Source organism: Sturnira hondurensis, unplaced genomic scaffold (assembly GCF_014824575.4).
Source record: "Sturnira hondurensis isolate 20B ecotype Veracruz unplaced genomic scaffold, ASM1482457v3 Scaffold0005329, whole genome shotgun sequence".
Taxonomy (NCBI): Eukaryota; Metazoa; Chordata; class Mammalia; order Chiroptera; family Phyllostomidae; genus Sturnira; species Sturnira hondurensis.
Genome location: NW_028077960.1, coordinates 2,281,935 through 2,299,380, shown reverse-complemented (window position 1 = coordinate 2,299,380; position 17,446 = coordinate 2,281,935). Strand labels below are relative to the sequence as shown.

The window sequence follows — 17,446 nt, the reverse complement described above, 5'->3', positions numbered from 1 at the left end:
TGGGCCTTACCCTCCGATATGCATCTGCTTTGTAGAACCCTGATTACAATGAGTGGGATGATGTGTTTGTGAGTCAGTTCCTCCAACCCCCCCCCCCCCGGGAGGCTCCCTAAGACAGGGGCCATGTTTATTCACTTTATACCCCCATTCCTCGGTGCCTGGTCCAGCGAATGCTGTTCATCGACGTGTGATCAGTTAGGGAAGAAGGCAGCGTGCCCATCCATACTGTGAGCTGCCTGAGAGCAGTGGCTTCACCTAACGGCATCCTTCTCCTCCTTCCACAGTGAAACTAGACGTAAGATTGGGTGCAGGATGGGAATGTAGACAAGTGATGGCTTCATTCAAGATTAAAAAATCTCCAGCTGTAGGATTTCTGCATAATATCTTTATTTAGCTCAGGAAGATGTTTCCTACACATTTCTGGGTACATGGGTAGGAATTTTCTCTACTGTATTTAGTAAATTGTTAAGCTTTTACATGATAAGTGCAAACATGCAAGTACAATGTAGGCTAAAATGAAAAGCTCCTTGCATACAAATATTTTTAAAAGACACATTAGTACAGGGCATAGAGAAAGGAGACCAACACAAGGTGACTGAATTATCATCCCCCCCCACCTGGTCCTGATGCCTAAATAAAGGACTCTCTCATCTCTGCACTCTTCTAAGACAGGTCCCCAGCTCCTCCTGGACAGGAACAGGGGCCTCATAAGGCCAGGAGGCGTTCCTGTTCCTGCCTGCAGAGAGGAAGGCAATGTCCCCAGGCAGAGCATCCCAGATCCATGTGGTCAGATTCCTCAGCCTTGTTCAAGTAGGGAGACCAACTCTGTGCCAGAATCTTGGGCTGCTTCTTCCTTTCACTCTTGATGGCTCCCAGTTGTCAGAGAGATTGAACAGGACTTCATGTGGCTTGTTGTAAATATTTCTCAAGCCAGTCAGACCCCACAGAGAGCCAGCTAACTGCTGGGCCCAGGCCTTCCAAAGAGCTCTTCAGAGCTTTCCAGAGGCCAGAGAACCTCCTAACCCTACCAGACCTTCTAGCTCAAGCTCTAGTTCAGAAGGCTTCATCAGTTCCTGTGTGGCCCCTATAGTGGCCACTGCCTGCATACAGTATACAGAGAGGAAAGTCCAAGGTGGGGAGCAGGCATGATCCCTCAGGCTTGCCTGCAGCCAGACAGCAAAAAAACCAGCCAGTCCAGTATCTATGGCTTTCAAGCCAAAGCTTAGACCTCCCTGGCCTGGCCCTGGCCCATCTGGGCAGGCAGGCCAGGGAGACAGATTTGGGGCCTCACTTCAGTCCATGTACCAGGTCAGGGCTGGTGGGAGGAAGATGGTATGGGAAGTAGGGGGATCTCATTGTGGCCCTGACCTTAACTGAGTTTTCTCCCTTCCCAGTACCACCAGAGACACAAGTCTGAGTGGCTTTTACAGGTACACGGCTCTGCAGGACTCTCAGCTCCCTAAGAGCGAACGTGTACCTGGAAGTGCTCACAGTGGGCATGCTTCATGGTCAGCCCGTAGATGGGGGTCATGTCCACCTTCACACCCAGTGGTGTGCTGAATTCTAACTGCTGCAATAGGGTGGCCAGGAAGAGGAAGACCTCAAGGCGGCCAATGGTTTCACCAATGCACCTCCGCTTGCCTAGGCCAAAGATAATCACCTGCTCACTCAGTGCCTTGTTGATAGTACCAGTGGGGGTGAGAAAACGTTCTGGCCGGAACTCAAATGGGTTGTCCCACAGTTTCCTGTAATCAGAGAGAGGCAGATGAACTGGCAGCCTTCAGACTCAGAAGCATCTAGTGGGTTGCATCTCAGCCCAAAAGAGCAGGGGAGAGGCAAGTGGCCAGGAACAGCAGTGTCTGAAGCTCAGAAGAGGGTAGAGTTTCCGCTGCCCCTTCTCAACTTACTGGTCATGGTTGATCTGCCACTGGTTCACAAAGACACAACGCCCCTTGGGGATGTAAAAGCCTCTCAGACTTGTATCTCTGGTGGTACTGGGGAGGGAGAAAGTTCAGTCAAGCTCAGGGCCACAGTGACATCCCCCTACCTTCCCCACCACATTTCTCCCACCAGCCCTGATCAGGTACATGGACTGAAGTAAGGCCCAGTGCCAGGCAGCAATGGATCATAGGGCCTCACCTGTGGGGGATGGTGAAGGGGATGAAGGACGAGTGTCGGAAGGTCTCCAAGATGAAGGCCTCCAAATAGGACAGCTGGGGTCTGTCAGAGAGACGGGGCCGCCTTGCCCTCCCAACCACTCTGTCTGTAGAGCACAAAGGACCAGGCAGATGAAGGGGCCTCCCAGGCCTGGGCTAGGCTTCTCCCTTAAGCACTTTGAAGGAGGCCACCACCTACCGAGCTCCTCCTGGATCTTTTTCTGCACATTGGGCCTTGTCACCAGGTACAGGAGGCTCCAAGAAATGGCAGTTGTGACTGTGTCAAACCCTGGCCAAAGAAGAACAGGGGGAGAAGTTAGGCTATTGGGGGGTCAGAGCAGTTGGCCACAGGAAAGGCAAATGGGATTGCTTATACCAGCTCCAAAGAGGTCTATGACAATAGCAACGATCTTCTCCTCGGACACCTGGATATTGGCATTCTCATCCAGCCTTTTGTCCTGACAGTGCTTGATCAGGCTGTCTGTGATATCCCGGATGTGGTCCTGGGTAGGGAAGGTCCACAGGTGAGCAAGTTCCCAAACCCAAACCTACCTCTCCACCTAGATCTGGTCCCTTACTATTCCTAGCACCTTTATTCAAGAGATGATTCCCCCCCACCCACCAAGGCTGCCACCCCAGCTTCCCTCTACCAGTCCAAGGCTCTCTCCTGTCCCGACTGAAGGGTCACGTGACACACAGAGTCTGGCATCATTTCTCATGGGTATGTGCTCTTTACCCTTTTCTCTCTCATGAGGCCAGGAGACTAACTTTTTAACACTTCCTTGTCCCTCTGAGTGGCCTAGAGTCCTCCACGGACTGGCAATTTAGTAAATATTGCTGTCTGAAAGAAGGATAAAAGGGGTGGCCATGAAAAAGTTCTATTTTCCTGCCATGGATGAAGTTCCCTCCACTACTGGCTTCAAAATCTCAGGGTGAAGGCCCCGAGAGTCCCCCATGCCAAGCTGCTCTAGTTATCTCTGACTTCCTGACTCCTGACCCTACCTACTCCTCATCAGCCAACTGCCTCTCCCCAGCCTGTACCTTCTCAAATGTTTTATAGTGTTCCTTAATCATCTTCTGCATGAAGATGTAGAACTTCTTATTCAGGTCCTTGAAGATACTCAGGGTACGGCTGGGCAGGTAACGGAGGATAGGAAGGAAGTCGGCTGGGTTTCCAGAAGCAGCTACCTCCCCGAACTCATTATTCAGGCTGACTATACTAAGGAGTTTTTGGTCTTCATGGTCATAGCGCTGACCAAAGCACATGGCACAGATGACATTGGCCACTGACACCATTATATACCTGTAGGGGTCAAAATGTCCAACCTCGGCCATCAGCTCCTGGAACTTGCTAATGAGGGCCTCAGCCTCCTTGCTCACATGTTCCTCCAGGTAGCATGAAGATAAGGAAGATGGGTCTGAGGTGACGGAGAAACTCTTCAGGGCATTCTGGGCCAGGCGTCGGCGGGCAGCCCACACTGGTCCAGAGTCTGGGCTAAAGGTCATGCTCTGGCCATCATCACTGATGAGGGTAAAGCTGTAGAGGTCAGGCCGGCCCTTGAAATCATCGCCCTGCTGCACCAGGGCCTGCCGGACGGTGTCGAGGCCACTGAGCACCAGCACAGGTGTGCAGCCCATGCGGATCTCCAGCACGTCCCCATAACGCTGGCTTAGCTGTGACAGCACCAGGTGTGGGTTCTTCCACAAGGTCAGTGTGTGTCCAAGTAGGGGCCAGCCCCAGGGCCCTGGTGGACTCTTTAGGCCTTTGGGGACCCGAGGCTTCCAGGCCCTGACCACCCAGAATACCAGGCAGAAGATAGTGGAGGTCAGGAGAAGCTCCGTGGCTGAGACGGGGATGGAGAGTCCATTCACAGAAAACATGATCAGCACAGAGATGGCAAGGTGGCTGCTGAGAGGTGGCAAGAGGAAAAGAAAAGATCAAGACATCATACAGGGGAGTGGGAGAAAGCAATGTCTTAAAGTAACAGCATGCTGGTCAAGCAAAAAGGAAACTCTATCCAGAACTGCTCACTGGGTGTGAAGGGGAGGAGGTGGCAAAAGCTGCTGAGCTCCCAACTTGCCTAAATGCAGAGCACCTTTGTTAACCGTGCACCGGTGTAAAGCAGTGCTTCCCAATGTCACTCTGTGATTTCCATACACACCTGTACTACTGCTTCACATTTTTCTAAAATCAACTTTAAATCCACCTACTTAGCATTCTCCCAAACATATCTGCCTGAAAGTACAAGTTTGCTTTTCCCCCTAACATGTTAAAATAAACGCATAATTGCCACGTATCACCAGAATCTCCTTGAGTACTGCCCACCACACTTAGGGAAATGCTGCTGCCAGACGAATGAGGCATTGTGCACGTCTTTAGCTTCATTTCACCTTTGGGGGAACTTGACCTTCAGAGGAAGCATCAACTTGGCCAAAGTCACTCAGCACCCAGTGTTTGAGCCAGGACTCAGACCTCTTAGGGAAAATTCCCCGGAAGGTTTCCAGCTCTTATCATAGCTACCCCCTTTTGAAGAGTGGTCTCAGAACCCTCAGAACTCTCCCGCTCAACCCCAGGGTTGAGGGTGTCCTACTTTGCCCTGGGACAGGGTGGGAAGGGGACAGGGTGTGGGAAGACCACTGTCTAAGCCACACTGCTCTCAGCTCCAGCTCTCTAAGTTCAGCTGGCCCATAGTATAAAAGCAGGCAGAGACCAGCTAGATTGAGGGTCTGAGTCATAGAAATTTAGGCTAGGGTTTTTGTTGGGCTCAATTCTCAATGAATGGATCTGGATCTCCCCCATATACTATTCCCCAGAGAACAGAGAATAAATGCAAGGCTCCCACCAGAGCCAGGGCTGCAAGAAAACTCCAGACTGCCATGAGGGAAATTAGGAATGGACCCCAACTTAACTGAGGCTAAGGCGATACTTTCTAGGCTTGGTCCAGAAAATGTGTGCAAATTCATGGACTACTGACTCCAAGGCATCAGGCTCTGACTGGGACATCTTCCTGGTGCCCTGTACAGGAGACTCAGTGTTTCAGGCTCAATGGCATGGCCTTGGACTGGTCATTTTACCTTTCTGGGCTCCAATTATATCACCTGAGGGAGGGAGTGGGATGTGATCTCTGATTCAGGGTGCCTAGCTGGATCTCAGAGCAGAGAACTCACCTCTGGCCTGGGGAACCTCACAATCTGACTATCGAGGTTTCCCTGCAGGAGAGCCACCCAAGATGGGGAGGTTGGGTGTGTGGTTCCTACCTCAAGTACTGTGGCCATCCATCTAGGGAGACTTCCTGGAGGAGCTGGATCCCAAAGGTCATGTAAAAAGCCCTGGCTCCCTAAGCAAACTGGAATGCTGCTAGGCCTTGGCGTACCATGGTGTCCCCTTGCATATACTGGGTGCCCCAAGGACCTCTAGCCTTAGTAAGACAGTGGGAGGCCAAGAGAAATGTGACTAGTGGTCCAGCTTCCTTGAAGCTGAGATCCTCTCATACTAACTGCTTCCCAGCAGAGGCCGGAGTAGATGGTCAATGGGATAGGGAAGGCCTCCGGGCAGTGCCCGGGACTCCTGCTCATATCAGCTCCTCTGGTCCCAGTCAGCACATCATGCTTTTGACAAGCCATGCCTTGGGCGGGGGGCTGCAGGGTGGGGGTGGAGGTAGAGGCAGCCAGGGGTAGCTTTTAGATAAGACAGGTACAACTGGTAGGAACACAACCTGCCCCCTCCACTCACCCAACCCAACTCTGGACAACTGAGTCCTTACTCCAGCCCGCCAGGTGACTGGGATGGGGAAGGTCCTCGGCATTCAGAGGGTCAGTGGGGATGAAGCAGCAGCCTTGGTCCTGGAGCTGCAGGAGGGACATCTGCATCTAGATTTCTGCTACCAGCCGTGGGACACCGGGCAGGGTCTGCCCTTCCTCGGGCTCCTCCTTCACTAAGGCCACTCCCAGCCTTCTTTTTTGAGGTGCTAGACCAGTGACTACCTAGGAAGACCTAGAAGCATCAAAATTTTCCTTTTATTGGAAGAAGTCCCCAGAACTCACCTGTGGCTGTGAGGAGGTGCTGAACTGAGCTGGGAAGAGTGGTCTGTGGAGCCAGGACCCCAAAGAAGATCAGGGAATGCTCCAAGAAACTGTCACCTTCAGAGTGAGGGTGAAGGCACAACCAGCTTTATAGGCGGCTTGTGTGTGTGGCCACGCCTCCTGGCCCTGGGATGGGAAGGGGGCGGGGGGCCGGGGAGGTAGCTCTAGGGTGGATGAGAATTGGACAAGTGGGATGCGCGCGGGCAGTTGAGAGCCCACTATGGGGACGCCTCATCCAAGCGCCAGCATGTAAAAGAATGAGGGCTGGGGACACCAGGGACGCTCAGGTCCAAGGTACCCTGTGGACAGCGCAGCGCCCAAACGAGGCGGGGGGGGGGGGGGCGGGGGGGGGGTTTGGGGAGAAGTTCTAGGACAGCCCGAAGAGAGGCTATGGGGAGACTCCTGCCCCGGGCACGGGGTCCTCTTGCCCTCATTTTTGCAGTCACTGGACGTGCAAGTGCTTCCCCCCCACTACTATCGGACGGAGGCCAGGCAGGCAAGGGCGGGGCTGCGGGGTAGTGACCTTCCTTCCCCGGGTTACTGAGTCCTGGCTTGCGTGACAAGCGCTGCGACCCCTGCCCTGAGGTCGCTGGGACGGAAAGCCGGGCCGGACTGGGGAAGGGGCCAAGGGAGTAAGGAGGGGGCACCCGGCACAGACACCTCCCATGCTAAGGTGCCCGTGTCTGGAACCTCCTTCCAGGGGGCAGAGGTCATGTGGCCTGTTGCCGCCCCACTTGGCCGAGGGTGCAGTGCCCCACAGTTGCGTGAGAAGCACAAGAAATCCTACACGTGTCCCAGTCTCCCAACGCCCCGGTCCTGGTCGGGTCCTGGCACAGTCACGTGAGAGGGGAGGAGACTCTGGGGGCCTCTAAATGGGCCAGTCTCTTGTGCAGCGAAGGGGTGGAAGGAGAGGAGTGACCGAGCCTGGCGGATGTGCTATTGGATGGGGGTGGGGGCGGTGCAAAGGGCCCAGGTTCGCGTGCGGAGCTGGGCTTTTGCCTGCGAGCGAGCGCCTGCGTGTGTCCGTATTTTTGGTCCACGCCCGTGGCAGGTCACGCAGCCCCAGAGCCGCCGGCTTTCCTGGCTGGCTGCCTTTGAAGCTGTCCCCACCCATGCCAAATCCTCTCGATGTAGGATGTTCAGGCAGAAAAAGCCGTATTTGCGTGTCTAGCTCAACCTGTCCCCACTAGCCACATCACACGCGCTGCTCCCCAACCCAGCTAATGGTGCGGTCATCCATCTGCTGACCCAGGCCAGAAAATAGCCTCATCCTGACCCCTTACCTCCACTCTAGGCAGACGTCACCTCATGCATTACACAAACATTTACAAATGCCATGTGCCACCACTGTTCTGGATGCTGGCAATTAACATGAACAAACTCAACCTCCGGCTCACATGGAACTTACATATTATTTTGGTTGATGGTGGTTGGGAGACAGAGCATGTCAGAGGGTGACAAGTGCTACAGAGAAAAACAAAGCAGAGAAAGGAAGGGGTAAGCAATCATGTGGGGGCAGATTATATTTCAAAATAGGGTGGTCAGAGAAGTCTTCATTGAGAAAATGACACTGAGCACAGAGTGTGGAATCCTGGTTCCAGGCACACAGATTCCTGGAAGAAGAGAGCACCTGGCAGAGGCAACAGCAAGTTCAAAGACCCTGCACAGTGGTTCTTGAAGGAGGGAGCAGTACCAGGGGCAGTGGTCTTGTGACTGGGGAGTTCTGCTGGAATTTTGTGACCCAGGGGGTGCGATGCCCATGCTGAGAATAGACAGAGACACGTTTCTCTACCCTCACATCTGTCCAGCCCCACTGCTGCGTTCTCGTCTCAGTCCTCATCATTGCTCAGCATATGAGCGATGATGTACTAACAGCCTCCAAACCTAGCTCCCATTCACCTTTTACTCCCTCCAATTCTTTCTGCACCCTGTCACATCTGAAGTGGTCTTTTCAAAAACGCAAACTATCCATCACCACCTTGCTCCTCCAGTAGCTCCCATCTGAATACAAAGTAGAATCTTTAACAGAAGTTACCAGGCTCCACCTCTACTTCTAACCTCCTCTACTTGAAGTCTCAGCGAAAACATTACTTCCTCTGGGATGCCCCTTGAAGCCTCTCCACAGCAAGTTAGGTATCTCCTGGTCTGCTTCCAACACTTCTCCATGGTACTTCTCAAAACACTTGACCCTTGCCATGACCCCAGCCCAGCCTGTCACTCCTTCCTCCATGCCCAAACACAGAAAACCAGCCTGTGGGTAATTGACCTGACAAGCCGAGTCCTTGTAAGGTATTACTAACCGGTCAATCCAGCTGTTTTATGGATGGGGCACGGGAACAGGGTGATGTTGAGTCCAAAGTACTGATGCCATAATGGTGGAATTTAGGCAACAGAACAGGCAGGAGGCAAGGCAGTTATTGCTGGTCTTTCAGCTCACCCAGCATTGTTCCATTCATTCTGTCCTCTCCATCTCTGGCTCAGCCTGCGGAACTTCATCTTACCCAGGAGGGGGTCTGTCCATCAATCCCAGTTTGAACTAGAGCCACAGAAATAGAAAGAATCTGTGTGGAAGCCGTGGCAAGAAAGTGGGGAGCAAGGCACTTCCAGGCCCCTTGTTCTGCTCTGCCACACAGTCTGTCCCTTGGCTCCCCAGAGTCCCTGCCAATGCCCAAACTCTGAAGAATCACGGCAATGCGCTCTTCTGGGCTGAGAGACCATCTGCTGAGGCTCCTGACCAGAGACCAAAAAAAAAACCCCTTAATTTGATAGAAGGAGTATTTGTTTGCTCACATTTTCTAAGTGAGCTCACATTCTCTCACATTTGCTCACATACTCTTGACTCAAAAGAAATTCATTAGCTAATTAAGCCAATTCCTTAGGCCCAAGGATACATGGCAAGTCAAAGCAGAGCCTAGAGCTCTAACCCGTTGCTTCCAGGCCATGGTTTATTGTCCTAAACTGCCAGCGAAGCCCCAAGAAGCCCAAGGGAACAGCTGCACACCTGGGCAGGGCTCCCACCTCCCCATACTCCTGGAGAGTCTGATGCAACGAGGGCCAAGGGAGGTGGTACACTTTTCGCCAAGTCCTGTCTCCACAGAAGAGCTCTCTAGATGGAGGGGACGCTCAGGAGCACTGGGTAAAGAAAGAGGGAGACAGGAAGGAGGTTAGGGAACCTTGGCCAGAAGCTGAACAGCCAATCCTGGGTCAAAGTTTGCATGCCTTTGCGTGAGAAGCTCTTTGGCTGATTCCCTAACGATCAATACCAGGAACACAAAGGCAGGGGACAGGGGAAAGCAGAAAGGGCTCTGGACTGAAGGGACAGAGTCCATGCTGAGGGTCTTGGCCCAGCAGAGTGATCTAGCTTAGAGTCTTTGGTCAGCACTGTTGAGAAATATGCAGCAGGGAGATGGGGAGAAAGCGAGACAACAAGCCTCTACCCAATGGTGGAGGGCAGGAACCACACCCTGAACACAGCCTATGTTGAATCTGGAAATGTTACAGGAGCTGTGAGAAGCTGGGGTGAGGTGGGGGCGGGGGGCACGCAGATAAAGGGACTGTGGAGAGGGGGGACTGTAGAAGGGTCACAGAGTATGAGGAGTATAGGAAGGGCATTTCTGGCAAAAGGACAGGACGTGACAAGAACAAAGCATGGGAGTGGGAGGTTGGAGTGAGGCCATTTGAGAAGAGTACAGTGTGAGTGGATATGTACAGCTGGGACTTCACTCCACCTAGCCACGCTTCATCCCACTCAAGATCTGAAGCCCAAGTGCCTCCCCTCCCCTACCTATGTGCAGAGAGCCAAAGAGATTTAGTTTGCAGGACCCAGGGTTCAGATGAGGCAGTCCCCTACTCCAACACCGCTCCCTGCCTCTTGGCTGCTGTAGTTAGAGTGACAGTATTTCCCAAAGATAGACTTGGTCTAAGCCCATTGTCCCGGTGTAAATATTAAAAGTGCCCCTTTTCACTTTCTGAAGAGTCCTGTCTTGGACAATAAATTATACGGTCATGCCAGTGACAGTGAGCATCTGAGTTTTGCGTGCCCCGCACCCATTCTCTCTTCTTCTGGCATTACCACTCGTGTTTCTTATCCCACCCTACTCTCAGCCAACAGGTTTGACAGAGCTGCCCGCACCCCAGGCTACCGGGCTGGCTCACGACGCAGACCAGGCCAATGAGAACCCGACAAGAGTTTCTCTGAAGTCTTTGGAAAAGAGAGGTTCTCTTCTCACCAAGGTAGTTAAGCTAATTTGAAATAAGTCCGGGCCTACCTGTGGCCATTTTTAAAGAAAGTCTACTTTAGAATGATGTCCACTGAGGGGAAAGCAAAACAGGGAGGTGAGGAGAGGGAGAGAGGGAAAGAATCGGTGACACTGAGCGCCCGGACAAAGTTATTCCTGAAGCCAATGAAGTTCGCCCACAGAGCATCTCCGCTGCGTAACTCAGGGTCACCACCACCCCCCACTGTGCCTCCTTTCCCCCGTGTTTGCTCTTCTCTATCTCTTCCTCTTTTCTTGTCTTCCTCTCGCTCTTCTAGCAGGAGTTGGATTTGGGGACTTAGAACTGAAAGGATTATAACCAACACCTGCAGGCCGGAGAGGCTTAGCCTGCAGTGCTCTGCAAGTAATTAAACCTCAGCCCTTGAGAGAGCCCCATGAAGGCCTGGCAGGTTGGACAGAGGCCTAAGGAAGTTACTCTTGTCTGATGGCTTCCCACTGGTCTGCCAAAAATGCCGACATCAGCACCACTATGGGAGGCCCGTTGGCTGGTGAGTGCCTGGAGGGAACTTACAGGTGAAGCACAGATGATCAGAAGACAATGTACTGGGAGCAAAGCCCACCCCCTGCATGCTGGGGGCTCCTTGGATGGGGGATGCCCAGAAAGAAATCAGCTGTTGCCAAGGTCCTGGTGCCCCATTCGTCTCCCAGCTCCTAGCTGAAGAAGAGATGCCATCTCTTCCCCGAGTTCAGAACGGGCCAAGTTGAAGTTTCCAGAAGGAAGTTTATGAGGAATCTCAGAGGAAACAGGCCTCACAATAGCCGGCAAGTCCCTTCCATATGTGGCCCCCATGACCTCTCTGACCTCCTTGCCTGTTATGTTACTCTGTCTTCCCTGGGCACAAATATCTCCCTGATGTTCCTGAGACACTCCAGGCAAATCCCTGCCTGTCTCTGTCAGGGTCAGTCCCTCAGATTGGGTTATTAAGGAGAGCTTAATAGAGGGACCATTTACAAAGGTATAGGAAAGGTTTAGGGAAGCCGCTAAGGGACAATGCAGCCTCACAGGGTTAGCAACAGCAGAGTTAGGAGCAGCAAGAGAAAGGAGTGGAAAGCAGAACCTAGAGAAGGCGGCCATGGAGAGGCTGTAGAGAAGAGCCGTGGCCTTCAGTAGAGAGTGGCAGCTAGCCCACAAGGACCCTCGGGTGGGGGGGGAACAGAGCCTACTCTGACCTCAGGCCATTCCTGTCCCACTGGTGCCTTCCCCGGGCTGAACCCAACTAGGAGTCAGAGCCCAAGGAGCCCATTACCATAATGTAAAAAGTCAGCCCTCCGTGACTGAGAGTAGACAGGGGTAGAGAGTGAGTCTGGAGAGGCGAGGGGAAGCCGTCTAGCCCTCCGCCTGAGGACCTTTGCACTTGCTGTTTCCTCCACCTGGAAATTCTCTATTCCCACATCCTCACGTCTTACTTCCTCAAATATCTTCTTTTTAGTATGCCTTCCTTGGACATCCTACGTAAAATGGTTACTCCCACTTATACTCTCTATAAGAGAGTCTTCGCTACTTGATTTTTATTTGTAGCACTTATGAACTTCAAACATACTATGTGTTTTACTTATTTTTTATATTATGTATGATCTATAACCCTCAAACAGAATGTAAGCTCCAGCAGAGCAGGGATTTGTGTGTTTTGATCAATTCTTCATTAATAACAAACTGGTACATTGTGGGTGCTAAATGAATATTTGTTAAATAAATGAACAGAAACATGTCAAACTCCCAAATAGGAAAATACACCAGGTTTGAAATGGCAGAGGCTTGGTGAGATTCTGGGTCTTGGCACGCAGGGCACCAGGCCCAAACTGCTCAGCTGAATGGATCCCTAGCTAAGTGAGTGTTAGTCATTATGTTGTCGGAGGACAGGCAATCAGTCACGGTCCTACCTTAAGAAGCTCATCTCAGCCTGGCCCAGCTCAGGCTTCCTACCTTATGCCACCATCTCTTCTGTCCAGGGCCAGCCTCTCAGCTAGGCCTCACTGCCCACCACGTGGCCTTGACCAATAGAAGTCCCCAACCTCTTTCAATTTTAAAGCCACCTGGTTCCTCTCAACAGGCCACAGCTCCTTTTCCCCAATCTGGCCCCCGCCCCGCTCCGCAACAATCGGCCGACAGCAGGTTTTGTGACCACTCCCGGAGGAGAGGCTCTGCAGCATTGGGATAGAAGACCTCCGTGGGTTGGTGGGTGGGGAGGCCTGTAAAGACACAGACCTTGGAACACTGCTGGGAGGAGTGCGGGGGAGTGGCCAGAGGTTCTGGGCAGGCTCTGGATAAAGGGCAGTGGACGTGAAGGCAGGCCTTCTTTTTTCTCTTCTTTCTTCTATAGTATCAGATGTGACTAATTTAGACCTATATTATATATCAGAACTTGGCTAAGTCTGCTCAGGCTGGTGGTGCCGTTATTGCTGGGGAAATGCTTGATAGGCCGGTGCATTGTGAAAGCAGGCCTGCAGGGAAATGTTGACCTTCTGAAGGGCATGCTCAGGGCCATGCTGACGTTCCCATTTATAGATGCCCTTTTGTATGTTGAACACAGAAGTTTGCTAATAGGAAAGGTTCTTGTCCTCTCATCAAAGCTGGGCCCCGGAGGAACGGAACGTACTTGGTCAGCCAAATGCCCTTGCCAGAGAGGTGGTGCCATTGAAGCCTATCAGGGCATAGCCTGATCGCCCCACCAAGCAGTGACAGACCACTCAGGCAACTGAGGGACTCTCCCAAAGGCTCCACCTAATACCCATCCCCACACCTTGATTTCTCCTTCCTCCCAACACTCTCCCCCTCCTCCTCAATTTTGACCAGCTGTCCTCCATATTCATTGCCAGAGCTATGGGCTTTGTGGATGTGGGTCCCTAACCTCAGGGAATGGATTCTGGCTGGTCCGAACCAGTCACTGTGGCCCCCGTTGCCTTGTTGGCAATTGGATTGAACTTGGCTCTGTGGCATGATTCTGGCCAATGATATGTAGGAGCTATCTGGTGGGACGGCTTTTAGGAAAGGTTTCCTCACTCATAAAGGGGATACATGGCATGAGATGCACTCTTGTCCCTCTGGTCCTCGTCATGTCTGGATGTGTTGGCCAAAACTGCAGCAGCCATAGGGAACCAGTCTAAGAGAAAGGCTGACCTTCCAAAAATGGTGGAGCAGAAACTTTCAAAGAGCCAGTTTATTATTTAGGGTCCTCACAAGAAATAGGACCCATTCAAACTGGTCATTGAGGAGAGTTTAATAAGGGGACTATTTACAAAGGTATGGGCAGCATATAGAGAAACCAAGACAGGATAGTGTGGTACCATGTGACTAGTAACAGAGAGGAGCCCTCACTGTCTTGGGCTTCAAGGGGCAAGTGAAAGAAACTGTTTCTGGGACCCTGAGAGAGAGATTATAAGGCAAGGAGAGCTGCCTGGCAGGAGCTGTGGCCTACCATGGTGTCTTTGAGGGTGGATCTGGGGGAAAAAAGTATCTCATACTTACTCTCCTCCCCCATTTCCATCTCATGCTAATAATAATGCCTTCCATCCACTGCACCCAATAAGAAGTCAGAGCAGAGGTCAGCCTTCCAATGCACAGAGCAGGGCGGAGAAGCAGGGGCAATAGATCTGAAAGACAAAAGGATTTGCAGCGTAACCTCGGTCTGCAATGACGTCATCCACCTGTCTGCCTGCTGGCTGTAAGTCTTCCCCGTGAAAACAGGACCTCTCTTACTCACTGCTGTGAGGTTCCTCCTAGAACCGTGGCTGGCAGCATGATTAATGCTCAAAGACAATGGTCGAATACCCACTACGTGGCAGGCACTTTACTAAAAGTTGAGTGAAATGGAAACATAGTTTACCTCAAGTTGTTCATAGTCTAGAAGACAGAATGAAGCCAAAGCAGTACAGCACCGTGGTGTTAGCGTCATGAGAGAGCTACGACCAAAGGAGGAAGATCTGATCCAGAGTAGGAGTCAGGACACTCCGGAGGGGACCGGCCTGGAACTGAGTTTTGGAGTATCTGCTTTAGTGAAGAGATGAGAATGTTTTGTCATTAATGCACTGTTGTACTGCACTATGAGTTAGCATTTCTAACCTGGAAGCAATGCCTTTCCTTCAGGGTGTTTATTGGATGGGGAAGAAGTGGTTGGGAAGAGAGTAGGGTATTCCAGGCAGAGGGAACAGCATGTCTGAGTGCACAAAGATAGAAAACTACAAGAATTATAAGATGTCCCCTGTGATAGGTGGGAAAGATGCATGAAAGGGAGGTAGGAGTGGGATGGGAAATGAGGTGAGCGGAGCAGGAACTAGCTCACATGCTGAGCTAAGGAGTTTGAACTTGGTTTTGAACGCAGTTTCAGAAAGTTCACTTGGGTGGCAGTGTAGAGCACGGACTGGACGAAGGAGGTGCAAAAGGTGACTAGAGCTGTGCTGACCAACACAGTAGCCAGTAGCCACGAGAAGCTACTTACATTTAAAATGAAATAGAATTAAAAATTCAGTATCTCGCTCTGGCTGGTGTAGCTCAGTGGATTAAGCACGGGCCTGCGAACCAAAGGATCATGGTTTGATTCTCAGTCAGGGCACATGCCTGGGTTGTGGGACGGTTCCCAGCAGGGGACACATGAAAGGCAATCATACATTGATATTTCTCTCCCTCTCTCCTTCCCTTCCCCTATAAAGATAAATAAATTTTAAAATCTAAAAAAAAAAATTCAGTATCTCAGTTGCACTTGCCACATTTCAAATATTCAACAACCACGGACATAGAACATTTCCACCATTACAGGAAGTTATATTGGACAACACTGGCCTGGAGGCAATGAAACCAGGTGGGAGCTTCCTGCAAAAGCCCAGGTGGGCAATGAGAATCTGAGAAGCTGAGTCTTTTCTAGGCAGTGCCACAGTAATGGAGAGAAGGAGTAGGACTCAAGAAGTATGTAGGAGGTAGGATCTTGAGAGTTTGGTGGGAGGTGACTGAGAGAAGCAATCTTGGAGGATTCCCAGGTTTCTGGCTGGGGTGATGACCCAGGGGAAGGTATTTGAGCAAGGAAGCAGCCTGAACCATTTGGTCATATGGAGTATGCAGTGGTAGGAGGCCTCTGGGTGGACAGGTGCAATGGTGATTGGAAGTCCAGGACTGACGCTCCAGATTCTTATCTAGTGGATTGTGAGACTCCCAGCTCTAATTATTCACCTGTGCTTCCCATAGCACCTGTGTCCACAAACGTCCTTCCTCTCTGCCAGGTCTGAGCCCAGGTATGACTGGGTCTCTGCCTCTGCCCTCAAGGGGCCCTCAGACTGGTTAGAGTTTGGGCAGCCCAGAACTGGGGCTGTTTTTGGCCAGAGCTGTGGCAGAGGCGAGAACGGAATGGTGAGGAGCACAGAGGAGGACTCACCCCACAAGGAGCAGGAAAGGGCTGCCGGCTGCTGCGTTCTGACCACCTCGGACTCCCTTCGCTTGGATCTCCTGGGACTCCTTTCACTTGGCTTTGTGAGGTGGGGAGTTCCTCCTTTCTTCCCCGGGGGGGAGAGAACTGCTGTGGGACTCCTTACCAAGCAACGGCCCTTCGCCTTAAAGCTCCCTTTCATACGATGTGCACCCACGCACACCGTCATGGAGGTTCACAGAGAGCTGGCATTTGTCATGCCTGCTCTCTCTCTCTTCTTTATGCAGATATACAGATAGATGTACGTTTTAAACAGAACTCTTTAAAACTATGTTGCAGAAATTATGGCACTTTGTCATCAAATACCACAGCATTAATCTCCTAACCAGATCTCCTAAAATATTCTCCCACAGAACAATACTAGGTTCTCACTGAAGAGCATTGATTCCAGAATATATCATCTCCAGTCCTTGTTCATGTGTCTTCAGTAGTCCCCAAAATGTCTTTTTAGTTTTTTATTTATTTTTAGAGAGAGAGGAAGGGAAGAAGAAAGAGAGGGAGGGAAATGTCACACGCTCCCAACAAGGACCTGACCCACAACCCAGGCACGTGCCCTGACTGGGAACCAAACCAGTGACCTCTTGGTTCACAAGCCAGTGCTCTATTCACTGAGCCACACCAGCCATGGCAATTAAAAAATATTTTTAAATTCAGGGTCCAGCCCTGGCTGGTGTAGCTCAGTAGACTGAGTGCGGGCCTGCGAACTAAACAACCACGGTTCGATTCCCAGTCAGGCCACATACCTGGTTTACAGGCCAGTTCCCAGCAGGGGACATACAAGAGGCAACTGTAAATTGATATTTCTCTCCCTCTCTCCTCCCCTTCCTCTCTAAAGATAAATAAATAAAATCTTTAAAAGATAAAATAAAATAAACAAATAAATTCAGGGTCCAACTGAGGTTCACATATTGCATTTGATTATGGCTCTTTAGTCTCTTTGCTCAGAAAGTGTCCTTGTCTTTTTTTTAAATGACATTGGCCATGTTGAAGAGTGTGAGCCAGTTACCATGAGAAACAGCCCACAGCATGGATTCTCTTCATTCACTTTTACCATCTCTTACCAACGAGGAGGAGGGGGAGGGTATCTCTTTAGAATGCGGGATCCTCATCGTCATCATCATCATTAGGGACTTGAGCTGGAATTCACAGGTGGCTGGAACACTCCTGACCTGTGTCTGAGGGATGTTGAAAGGGTACTGCAGAGCACCCTTCTGGGTAGGAGCAGGGAGCCTCTTGACCAGCCTGGACTGAGTGCCCAGGCAGGGTCCTTCACCATGGGCACAGCGGTGAGAAGGCTGGGCTAGCTAGTCCAGAGGCCTCTCACTCCCAGTACCCTGCCCTGCCCTTGAGAGAAATAATCTCTCCACACCCTGAAAGGAGCTGGATATTCCTCCCCACGAACACAGCACCTGTCCCTGAAGAGCTGCCCCTGGGCCTGGGTAGTACATGGAGGAATCGGCCCCTCGGCCCTTCCGTGTTGCTGGGTAGGAGCAGCTCTGTACTCCCTGGAAAGAGG

General features: G+C 51.5%; 1 protein-coding gene across 2 annotated transcripts; it reads right to left on the bottom strand.

The window, feature by feature from the left end:
* Positions 1-365: 365 nt before the first annotated feature.
* Positions 366-6,325, bottom strand: LOC118987754 (cytochrome P450 1A1-like). 2 transcript variants are annotated; one of them, XM_037047030.1, is made up of 7 exons: positions 6,201-6,325; positions 3,198-4,065; positions 2,533-2,659; positions 2,356-2,445; positions 2,140-2,263; positions 1,908-1,994; positions 366-1,745 (listed from the first exon to the last, which is right to left on the bottom strand). In XM_037047030.1, the coding sequence occupies exons 2-7, from the start codon at positions 4,035-4,037 to the stop codon at positions 1,460-1,462; spliced, it is 1,554 nt and encodes a 517-aa protein (XP_036902925.1). In that variant the 5' UTR covers positions 4,038-4,065; positions 6,201-6,325; the 3' UTR covers positions 366-1,459. The 2 variants fall into 2 exon arrangements, with proteins under 2 accessions (XP_036902925.1, XP_036902926.1); XM_037047031.1 differs by having other exon boundaries at positions 3,198-4,062.
* Between the last annotated feature and the right edge of the window lie 11,121 nt (positions 6,326-17,446).

Bases quoted from the DNA above. Each gene is read 5' to 3' on its own strand.
- LOC118987754 (XM_037047030.1), bottom strand. From the start codon at position 4,037: ATGTTTTCTGTGAATGGACTCTCCATCCCCGTCTCAGCCACGGAGCTT. The intron at 2,264-2,355 runs GTAGGTGGTGGC...TGTGCTCTACAG, and splicing joins AAAGATCCAGGAGGAGCTCG to ACAGAGTGGTTGGGAGGGCA. The intron at 1,746-1,907 runs GTAAGTTGAGAA...CTCTGATTACAG, and splicing joins TGGCAGATCAACCATGACCA to GAAACTGTGGGACAACCCAT.